The 12,101-nt window shown below is 29.3% G+C and overlaps 2 protein-coding genes across 2 annotated transcripts; one reads left to right on the top strand and one right to left on the bottom strand.

Annotated features, from left to right (window-relative positions):
- Positions 1 to 484: 484 nt before the first annotated feature.
- On the top strand, positions 485 to 10,237 carry LOC105259002. The gene is given in 8 exon segments (XM_025414178.1): positions 485 to 713; positions 1,313 to 1,595; positions 1,742 to 2,994; positions 4,078 to 4,495; positions 4,595 to 4,884; positions 7,303 to 7,715; positions 9,263 to 9,393; positions 9,475 to 10,237. Coding segments are annotated over 7 exon segments (3,111 nt in total). The 5' UTR covers positions 485 to 713; positions 1,313 to 1,325; the 3' UTR covers positions 9,811 to 10,237.
- LOC105258991 (protein BUD31 homolog) lies at positions 9,518 to 10,960 on the bottom strand. Its single transcript, XM_011270645.3, has 4 exons — positions 10,750 to 10,960; positions 10,189 to 10,311; positions 9,884 to 10,111; positions 9,518 to 9,709 (listed from the first exon to the last, which is right to left on the bottom strand). Exons 1-3 carry the CDS (start codon positions 10,841 to 10,843, stop codon positions 9,894 to 9,896), a joined length of 435 nt encoding a protein of 144 aa, XP_011268947.1. The 5' UTR covers positions 10,844 to 10,960; the 3' UTR covers positions 9,518 to 9,709; positions 9,884 to 9,893.
- Between the last annotated feature and the right edge of the window lie 1,141 nt (positions 10,961 to 12,101).

The raw sequence follows: 12,101 nt of genomic DNA, 5'->3' as shown, positions 1-12,101 counted from the left end.
ATAATATAATTATAAAAAGATAATATCTAAAATATATATTACAAATTTATTATATCATTAAATTATATCATTTAGAAAATTTTATATATATTTTATGACACATTAATATTCCTTAATTAAATCATCATTATATATATATATATATATATATATATATATATATATATAATGATGATTTAATATATATATATTTTATATATATATATATATATAAAATTTTGTAAATGATATAATTTAATGATATAATAAATTTGTACATATTTAGATATTATCTTTTTATAATTATATTATTTATATTATAATTATAATAAATTATTTTAAATAATAATTATAATAAATTATTTTAATAAATTATAATAAATTATTTTAAATTATATTTAAAAGATACATATATATATATATTTTTTTTTTCTATAAGTTATATATATAAAAAAAAATATGAAACATAATTAATGACACATAATTCATAAATGATAGTGATTGTCTATTTCATATCGCGTGATATCATGTCCAGGATTGGTTATATTTAGAATAGTTCAGTCAAGATGGACCGCCTGCGGAGACTCGCAATTATGCGTGCACATCAAATGTCATAATCTTCCTTTTGGGCAAAATATTATTCACTTTCCAAATTTTTCTCGCATATTATTCTTGCCACGCAGATCTCCAAGTTTTTTTTTCTATATTATCTCCAAGCCAATTCCTAAATTTCTGTGAGTATATCAAACCTGTATATATATATATATATGTATATGTATCCCATATATTTTCTTCGATTTTTTTTTCTCGTATGAATCTTGAATCGTGAATTTATAAAATTTTTCTTTCTTCGTAATCAATAATTTTTTTGACATAATACGTATATTGATACGATGATTTAAATAAGGAATATTAATGTGTCACTAAAAGATTTTAAGTTTTGTTTTAAATAAGCCTTGTTATCATCGATATTATATATATTTTGAAAATTATAGGATACAAATAATTTATAGAAAAAAAAAATATTTTTCATCCTGCATTTAATTCTTATTTAAATGTCTTGAATTTTTATCTAGGTTATAACAAGAATGTATAGTGAGAGAAGCCCATATTAAATATATATATACTTAAAAGATACAATTATTATATTTGAAACATACTTTGATATAATATATTTTTTATATTATATTATAATATAATATAAAATTTATATTATATTTATTTATATTATAATTTATTTATATTATAATTTATTTATATTATAATATATTATTTATATTATATTATAATATAATTAAATTTATATTATATTATAATATATTTTTTACCATAGAAAAGTATTCATCATGGGTGATCAAGTTCTGATAACAAGCAGACATTTAAAAGTTACTGATCCACAGAGAAAAAGAATTATTATGCCAAACGTAATGTTGCATACCAAAGATGTAATGATTCCTGTTGTGAAAACTGTACCCCTCAAGCACAGCTTTAACATTCCTTTGCCAGACAATAAACTTGAGATTCTGAGGGCACAAAACTATAGAAATAATCCTGCATTGCTGTTCTCAGAAACACCATCGCATACATTATATAATCCTTTGGAAAACTTAATTGAGGTGAATCAAAATATCTCTACATGTTTTCTGAAAAATGTATATTTTTTTTCTTTCATTAAGTATATTTTCGCAAATTATCTTGAGAAATATCGAAGATCTTGCTTAAAATTTCAATTATTCTAAATTTTTAACTTGAAACTATGTAGGTGAAAAGACTGAATTGTGGGAAACTCAGGAATCAGAGTACAAAATATACTATTTCTGGAAAGACAAATTCCCCAAGCATCAAGAAGAAGAGTATTTTGCAAGATATTTTTGAAAATTCATGCCCGTCGAAGAGATTGTCCCGCAAGAAAAAAAGCAACGCATTACACTTTCCTAATACCAAGCTTCCACCATCAAAAAAGGACGAAAATTTGCACGAGATAAGTTCAAAATCGATAAAACTATCAAGAAAGTGCAATTTATCACAAATTAAAAAGAAGAATCAGATAAAGTATGAGGATAAGTCTGTAGGCTTGCCAAAGATAGAAACACCAATTAGCAATATCATGAACAAATCATCAATTATATCATTAGAAAGTCAATCCTTCCACGATTTCACAGATACTGTTTCCACAGTATCGATACTGTCAGTGTCCAGTTTCAAGCTTGAGAACAAGAAAGCATTTGCAAACATTGAAAATAGGGAAAAATTGATATCCAGATTAGCATCAAATCATTTACAGCCTAATAGTAGTGAATATGAAATAAATGTGTTACATTATGAGAATGATAATTTGCTAGAAAAAAATATTCAAGACACTTTGGGAATTCTTGCTAATAAGAAAAGCCATAAAGTAATAGACGATCAATGTATGACAGAAAATTATAAATGGGATCCATATAAAATCATACGTGACAAATATTCATGGGAAGCTGATAATTGGATGCCACCCTCTCAGAGGGAAAATCAATATAACAATGAACGTGAAGTAAGGAATGTGGGATGGTACAGCAGAAATCCTTACGATTGCAAAATAAAATATTCCTGGCAAGTTATTGGAACGAGCACACAAACGTCGTACAGTTTGTTACAAGACTTGTTGGACGATGTTGATGCAGAGGGCAATAAGTCTGCGTACAAAATGTGCAACATAAAGTATTCTTGGCAAATTATAGGAATTGGTACACAAGCATCTTTGCATAATTATAATGATCAAGATTATTGGAACGGCATGTTGCTGACGCCGAATAAGAATTCTAACAAGTACAATGTTCGAATCGACAATAAAAAAATAGATTACACTAAATTGCAAGATCATTCAGCAAATTATTCAGAAAACAGGTTGAAGAGATATTTAATATTAAACAATCAGCAAACTCAGACCTTCGCCGAGAAAGAAGTTCAAGCTGACACTAGTGATTACTGTGCAAAATATTCTTGGCACAATTTAATAAAGCAATATCTATAATTGATATAGGAAATTTAATGTAATTTTTACGAAATGTTGATGCAATGACGTAAAAAATTTTGGAACCAATTTGCAATATTACAATGTTTCAATGAAATTATTCTACAATATTTCTGTGCTGTATGGGATATATATATATACATATATATAGGATGTTTCATTTTAATTTCCCCAGGCAAATATTTCGGAAAATAATGAAAAATCGAAAAAATGTTTTAGACAAAAGTTGTATGGTTTCTATGGGGACATAAGATGGTGTTATTAGTTTGACCTTGAAGAGTCACATGAAGGTTACGTGAAGGTCATTTTGAATTTCTTAAATGGAACACCCTATATATTTTTGCACATTCTTGTAGCTCATCTCGAGAGCTTTCCAAAACACTATAATTAAGTTAGTTTTCATTAAGTACTTTAATAGTACTAGCCGAGTTATGAGGCTTGAAATTATTTCTTAATTTTACATAAACCGTAAAATATCTTGCAAAATATTCATTTTTCGATTATCTTATCTTAATACTTTTATGTACAAAATGAGAGGAATCAATTGGTGTAAAGAACACAGAGTTGTTTCAAAGAAAAAATATGTAATTGTTAACTGCAAATTACATATTTTTTCTTAAAAATAACTATGTATTTTCTTTACACCAATTGATTCCTCTCATTATTTTGTACATAAAAGTATTAAGATAAGATAATCGAAAATGAATATTTTACAAGATATTTTATATGGTTTATATAAAACTAAGAAATAATTTCAAACCTCATAATTCGGAAAATACTTAATGAAAACTAACTTAATTATAGTGTTTTGGAAAGCTCTTGAGATGAGCTACAAGAATGTGCAAAAATATATAGGGTGTTCCATTTAAAAAAATTGAAGTGACCTTCAAATGACTCTTCAAGGTCAAATCAATGGCACCATCTTATGTCCCCCTAGAAACCATACAACTTTTGTCTGAAACATTTTTTCGATTTTTCATTATTTTCCGAAATATTTGCCTGGAGAAATTAAAATGAAACACCCTGTACATGAATTTTGTATCAAAGAACATTTTGCAATTATTAATATTAATTTAAATCATATTGGATACTTTTTCAGATATGGAACAAATTTTGGAAGCACTGACCAATCAAAATCTGTCAGATAAATCGGAAATAGAACAAGTTGACAACGATAATGAATTATTAGAGAGATTTATGATAAAGCCATTAATACCAAATCCTGGCAAAAATTCTGTGATATCTAATAATGGCAATGAAAAGACAAAGAAGGAGGAGCTGCTGACGAGATTAACATACACTTTAAAAAAATTAAATCAATATGAACAAAACGATAAGAATTGTGGTACAAACATAGCACAACTTGATGCAGAAGGTACTTTCATACAGAAAGAAGTGTTGTCACAAAATGTAGAAGAGAATATCAAAGGCATTGTACAATCTGTACAAGAATACATAACAAAATTGGATTATCAATTGAAAGATCTTGATAAGGCTGATCAGCAGGTAAACATATTTTTAGAATATCTTGATTTTTTTATTTCATAAAAATTACCATTTGCTTCTATTGATAATTATAATTACATGATTAAATTGTTTTATCAGATAGAAAATAGTATGATGAAAACGTTAAAAGATATAGACGGGACATTTCAATCTTTGTTAGATGATGTGTGCTATGAAATCAATAAGAGACGCGAAGAGTTGATATTGGAAACACAGATTCACAAGCTTGAAAGTTTAATACCACTGAGGGCTTGTAGAAGGGAGGTGGAAGCACAGATACAAAACGCACAAAACATCATATCTACAAGTGAAAATATGCTGCAGCATCCACATCGATTTAGTGCAAACAGATTCGCCAAAATAATTGCTGCTAGTAATGATATAGGCAGGTGAGTATATCACGACCAAGATTGGTATGTTTTAAACATTTTTGTTTTAAACTGTTTTAAACTACTGTTTAGAACCGTTTAAAATATCGCAAATAAAATATATAATTATTTGGAAAAGAAATTGTAAAAAAAAAATCAAAAACAAACAAAAACTAATAATAGATATGTATGTTGCAAAAAAGTTTTTGTTTTAGTGTTTTAGTTTTTTTATCTATATTTATGTAATATATAGATATAAAAATATAAATAATAAAATAAAAATTATAAGATGGAAGATATATTATTTTAGCAGAATATTTATTTTTGGATATTAAATAACAATCAATACAATAAAGATTACTTCGAAAATATTGACTGATTTTACATTTTACATTTTAGCATTTTAAATTAGTACATAAATAATAAATTAAAATAAATAATTTTAATACATTAAAATAATAAATTAAACATAAATAATAAATTAGTACATAAATAGTACATACCAGGAGTGTAAATTGAAGTTTGCCGGTTTTTACAGTAGGTGTCGCTAGCAGGATGTAGGCATTTCTATGATTTGTTATATACACGATTGTTTTCTATTGACATTAACCTCCAAAAACACCCAAGTCTCATTCTGTCAAAATAATAGCGTCATAGTCGTTTATATCAATGAATATGTCGAGTTTCGTTCCAAATAAAGAGCATTTGCGGCATTCGTTGCTTTTATTATTTCATCAAAAGAAAAAAGCAGCTGAAGCACATCGTTTGCTAGTAGAAACTTATGGTGAGCATGCTCCAGTGATTAGAACATGTGAGACATGGTTTCGTCAATTTAAAAGTGGAGATTTCGATTTGAAAGACAATGAACATCCTGGTGCAGCGAAAAGGTTTGAAGACGAGGATTTGCAGGTGTTGTTGGATGAAGACCCAACCCAATCACAACAAATATTGGCAGAAAAACTTAATGTGTCCCGAGTAGCAATTTGCCAACGTTTAAAAGCCTTGGGAAAAATCCAGAAGTATGGAAAATGGGTGCCACACGCATTGAACGACAGGCAAATGGAACATCGAAAAACCATTTGTGAAATGCTGCTTCAACGGTTCGAAAGGAAGTCTTTTTTGCATCGGATTGTCACGGGTGACGAGAAGTGGATTTTTTTTGACCCGAAGCGAAAAAGATCATGGCTTTCACCTGGTGAAGCCGCCCCATCCACTGCAAAGCCCAATCGCTTTGGCCGTAAGACAATGCTCTGTGTTTGGTGGGACCAGGATGGTGTGGTGTACCACGAACTATTAAAACCTGGTGAAACGGTAAATACGGATCGCTACCGACAACAAATGATCAATTTGAATCATGCGTTGATCGAAAAACGACCTGAATGGGCCCGAAGACATGGCAAAGTTATTTTGCAACATGACAACGCGCCGTCTCATACCGCTAGATCCGTAAAGGACACATTAAAAACACTTAATTGGGAAATATTATCGCACCCGCCGTACTCTCCAGACCTCGCCCCGTCCGACTTCCACCTTTTCGCATTGATGGGGCACTCACTTGCAGAGCAGCACTTCGTCAATTTTGAAGAAGTTGAAAAATGGCTCGTCGAATGGTTTTCCTCGAAAGAGAAAAAGTTTTTTTGGAATGGTATCCATAATTTGCCTGAAAGATGGACGAAATGTGTAGAATCAAATGGTCAATACTTTGAATAAAAATATTTTGAGATTCCCCTGAAAATTATGTGTTTTTTTTAACGAAAAAACCGGCAAACTTCAACTTACACTCCTGGTAAATAGTTTAAATAGTACATAACTCATAACAGGTCAGTAATTTTAAAAAAAGGTTCTTCTTTTAAAAAGAAGAATGAGGTTTTTTATTTTTATTTTATTTATAATTTATGTTGAGAGTTAAGCATGAGGAGAGTTACTTAATAAGAATAGGAAAGGAACCAAAGTATTATATATTATTATATATTATTAACTAGAACTTTTTTTTAGAATTACTGACCTGCTATGAGTTATGTTCTATTAATTTAAAATGATAAATGTAAAATGTAAAGTCAGTCAATATCTTCCAAGTAATCTTTATTGTATTGATTGTTATTTAATATCCAAAAATAAATATTCTTCTAGAATAATACCCATCTTATTATTTTTATTTTATTATTTATATTTTTAATAGTGTTGTCAATTTTGGCAACGTTATGCACAGTTTAACGCTAGCGAAAAATTTAAATATTTATACAGATCAAAGCTATTAAATTTTTTGCTTGTTTAAAACATGCTTTTTTGTTCAAAATATGTTTTTTTTCGCTTTACTTAAAACCACAAATAAAACGAAAAACATTGTTTTAAACAAAATAAACAATGTTTTTTGTTTAAAATAAAAAAACAAGTTTTTTGCCAACCCTGACTCTAAGTATTGTATAAATTATTATCAAGGATCCCGGCAGTGCCGTACTCGGAGGAGCTTCCAAATATAAATTTCGATCGCCCATTAAACTCCTGTAAGGAGGAGATCATCGAGCAGATATCGAAGCTTGGCTGTATTTCTCGTACAGTACCTGTTCAAATAACAAACATCGAGGAGAGACCGGCGGGTTTATTCGTTAAATGGCATATAACTAATCCGGAATACACTGCTGAGGAGCAAACATTTATCGTAGAGAAGGCGAACGGGAAAATTCTCGATCCGACATTGTGCGAATTCCAAACGGTGTATAAAGGACCCGACACTTTCTGCTTCGTCAGAAATATACCTGTTAATCAGCCAGTCACGCTTAGGGTCAGGATACAAGCGGACAATGTAGCAAGAAGTGTACATCATATTGCGAAGACTTCTATACCACCATATAGTATGTATGCAAAGAAAAGATTTAAAATTCTGTATTAAGAGAATGCCAAAGTCTTGTTTTATCGATAAATAATACCGATAAAAATTTTTAAAAAATTGAAAAATTACATTCTTTATCGGCTTCTAGGATCAAATCCTAACAATATTTGCTTTGTATGTACAAAATAAGATAGATTCCCGCTAGAGATTGTATGAAGGAATATAAGTGAACTTGTAGAAATGAGTTTAATATGAGGTAAATAAATCGAAATCTTTTTTATTAGGCTTTTAAACTCATTTCTAAAAGATCACTTATATAGGGTGTTTCAAACCATCCGTACCACCAATTTAAAAATTAGAGAAGTGGTTATTTAAAAAAAGTAAAAACATTTTCTTTATAAATCGGGTGCGAATATCTCTATCGAATGGTGATATTTTCAACTTCTGGTTCCGGCCGAAAATAGGCGATTCAGACCGGAAATGCATTTTTTTTTAATGGAACCCCCTATTTTTCATTGCATATTCCTGTAGCTTACCTCGAGAGCTTTTCAAACCACTATAATAAAGTATTTTTTCATTGAGTACTTTTCGAGTTATGAGACTTGAAATCATTTCTTAATTTTACATAAACCATAAAATATCTTGTAAAATATTCATTTTTCGATTATCTTTTCTTAATACTTTTATATACAAAATAATGAGAGAAATTAATTGGTGTAAAGAAAATATACAGTTGTTTTTTTTTTTAAATATGGAATTGTTAATTGTTGATTACATATTTTTTCTTAGAGACAAGTATGTGTTTTCTTTACACCAATTGATTCCTCTCATTATTTTGTATATAAAAGTATTAAGATAAGATAATCGAAAAATGAATATTTTACAAGATATTTTATGGTTTATGTAAAATTAAGAAATGATTTCAAGCCTCATAACTCGAAAAGTACTTCATGGAAAAATAATTTATTATAGTGTTTTGGAAAGCTCTCGAGGTAAGCTACAAGAATATGCAATGAAAAATAGGGGGTTCCATTTAAAAAAATGCATTTCCGGTCTGAATCGCCTATTTCCGGCCGGAGCCAGAAGTTGAAAATATCACCATTCGATAGAGCGCATCCAATTTATAAAGAAAATGTTTTTGTCTGAAACATCCTGTATTCCTTCATACAATTTCTAGCGGGAATCTATCTTATTTTATACATATTGCAAAACTTTTATATTAAGCAAATATTGTTATGGTCTTTTTACGATTTTTCAATTTTTAAAAATTTTTAACATAAAATTAGGAGGTTCCTACTTTGTTTCTGTATATACTTTAATGGAGGAGCATTTATTATTTTGTGCAACTGATAAAAAGATTTCGGACAAAAATAAAATATGACATTTTATCGATAAAACAGAAGGCATTTAATTTTTCTCTGATGTATAGAAATAATAAATTTGATATCGTGTAAACTTTTTGATATAATTTGGACTAACAGATGATAATAATCTTGGAAATTGTTTTGCGTTTAATATGAAATATGTACCATTAATGTAATAATATAAAAAAATCATTTACAATTGCAGGCTGGGAACTCGATAATAAGCATTACATGATTACTAATAATGGTAAAACAGCTGTAAAACTCACAGATATTATAAGCACATTGTTTTCACATGGTCCCCAGTTTGATGCGAATCACATAATTGAATTCAAGGTGATTACATGCAAGAGAATTTTATTATTTACGTTTGTCAGCTTTTTCATGTGTAATTTACCTACAATACTTATAATACAGTTCTTAGAGGCTGCGCCAGAAGGAGATGACGACGAAGGTATCGCGTTAGTTTACAATCCACGAGACAGTCACGACACTTTAAAGAGAACAGCAACGTTGATGATCACATCTCGTGGAAAGATCTTCATGGATGGCGACGAGAAATTGATGCGCCTGCCAAAAATGCGTTTCGGTGCAAATATTACGATCTCAGCCTTCCGCAAAGACGCTCACGTATTGCGAGTGAATATCGAATCTGAAAATAAATGCGTGACGTATGATTGGCGCGTGCAAACGCCGCTATACTTTGCCGCCCGATTTACCGAGTACAAAAAATGGAGTCTGACGCTCAAGTGAAACACACAAGAATTATTTTTATTACGCAAGACGCAATGTAACGTAACAATAAAGGGGAAAGTGCCTTACGCACAGGGAAACATTCAACCCGAACATCCTCTGCAACCGCAGTGTATGCATTCTACTATTCGGCCCTCCTCCAGTTTGCCCTTTGGCACTCTGCAGATGCAGTTTGTACCGAAATTAGTGTCTCTCGTCTGAATGCATCGCAAGCAGCATAAGTTTTCGTAGCCGACCTTCTTCCACTTGGCGATTAGGTTCCTGTCCGCAATATTTTCACTCAAGCAGTAATCGTACAATTCTGAAATTGAAACAGGAGAATCAGAGAGAATATTTTAATTAATCAAGTGGCAAAATTATGCTATATATGCAACTCACCGCGACTTATCGCTTTCCTCCTGTAAAATAAATCGTATATGTAACGAGACTTCTGATGATGGATTTTAAATATTGGCCATAAAGATTCTTGCTTTCTTTTACCTTCGTGAGGCTCCGTTTCGGCTGCCAACGAAATAAAATAAGATTATAAGACAAATCATATAAATATAGGCGATAAGAGCCAACATAATTAATCAACAGTTTTATATAATAAATAAATTAAGATTAATAAATTATCTTAATATTACTAGTCAATTAATCAAAGGATCATTGGAAATAATGTAATCGAAACTAGCCAGAATTTTTGTTTATTAATTTTATAAATAAATTAATAAGGTGTGTCGTTAATATTACATATTGAATTTATTGTTTTAAATATAATAAATGTGCCTTTTTTTTGGCCATCTTTGACGCAATAAGAGAAAATTAAATTTTTAAAGAATGTCTTTTTAGTAAGAAAATAAGAAAAGCATTTTTCTCTTGAAACTTAAATAAGATAAAATAAGAAAAGCATTTTTCTCTTGAAACTTTGAAATAATTAACCTTACGAAGTAAACTTACCCTCGCGCATCTTTTGCTCCAACTCTTCCAGAGTTGGTTCGATCAGCTCCCAGCCATCAGGAGGCGGTTTTTTGCTTCGTCGTACTTTCGGCATGTTTTGTCTTCGTTAATTATTATTATTATTGTTTTTTTCTTTTAATAAAAATCCTTGATCCAAATTCTGTGTACTCTGTATTTTAGGATGGCGTGTGCCATATGTGTGCTCTTGAAATTACAAATGCTTCGAATCGTTTGATTGGCTAATCAGAACAGGAAGAACAAGAATCTCTCTGTTTTGATTGGTTAATCCAACATTTGGGAGCATTTACAATAGAATGTTTTCTTAGAGCACTAAATATACAGGTATTCTATACTCCGCCATTTTTAATCCATTCCCCCTCCTTGTTTCTCGTGTCACTCGCCTCGTCGCTAAGCTGAGATTATATGGTGCTTTCCATTTAGCGACATAAGTCGACACAAGCGTCATTCTATCTTTTTTCAATGAATAACAATAAACAAAGATAGAATGACACTTGTGTCGACTTGTGTTGCTAAATGGAAAGCACCCATAGTAGATAGGTTAGTGAGATTATATGGGGTGGGAAGATGGATTAAAAATGGCGGAGTATAGAATACTCATATATTTAGTGCCTTAGTTTTCTCAGAATGCTTGTGGCGTTCCCTAAAAAGTTTACTCATCTGAAAGAACTAAATATTATATTTTTCTATTCTTAAAAAAAAATATATTTTCAAAATAATTTATTTTTGAATTTTTGTTAAATAAGTTATTATTTTGAAAATATATAAATAAAAATACATTAATATAAACAGAGACGAGAAATTTTATAAGCGATTATGTTATATTAATATGTGATTTAATTATTTAAAATTTATATAAAAATTTAATTTATATATTATATAAAAATTTTAAATTTAATTAAATTTTATAATTAAATTACATATTTTGTAATTTTATAATCGCTAATAAATCGCTTATAAAATTTCTCGTCTGTTTATATTAATGTATTTTTATTTATATATTTTCAAAATAATAACTTATTTAACAAAAATTCAAAAATAAATTATTATTTTGAAAATACATTCTTTTTAAGCGTAGAAAAATATAATATAAAAAAATATAATATTTAGTTCCTTCAGATGAGTACTTTCCTATGCTTCGAATCGTTTGATTGGCTAATCAGAACAGGAAGAACAAGAATTTCTCTGTTTTGATTGGTTAATCCAACATTTGGGAGCATTTACAATAAAATGTTTTCTCAGAATGCTTGTGACGCTCTTTAAAAAGTACTCATTTGAAAGAACTATATTTTTCTACTCTTCAAAAAAAATATATTTTCAAAATAATAATTTAT

This window comes from Camponotus floridanus, unplaced genomic scaffold, assembly GCF_003227725.1.
Source record: "Camponotus floridanus strain SB8 unplaced genomic scaffold, Cflo_v7.5 scaffold79, whole genome shotgun sequence".
In the NCBI taxonomy this organism is placed as follows: Eukaryota; Metazoa; Arthropoda; class Insecta; order Hymenoptera; family Formicidae; genus Camponotus; species Camponotus floridanus.
This window is presented reverse-complemented; position numbering and strand designations above follow the sequence as displayed.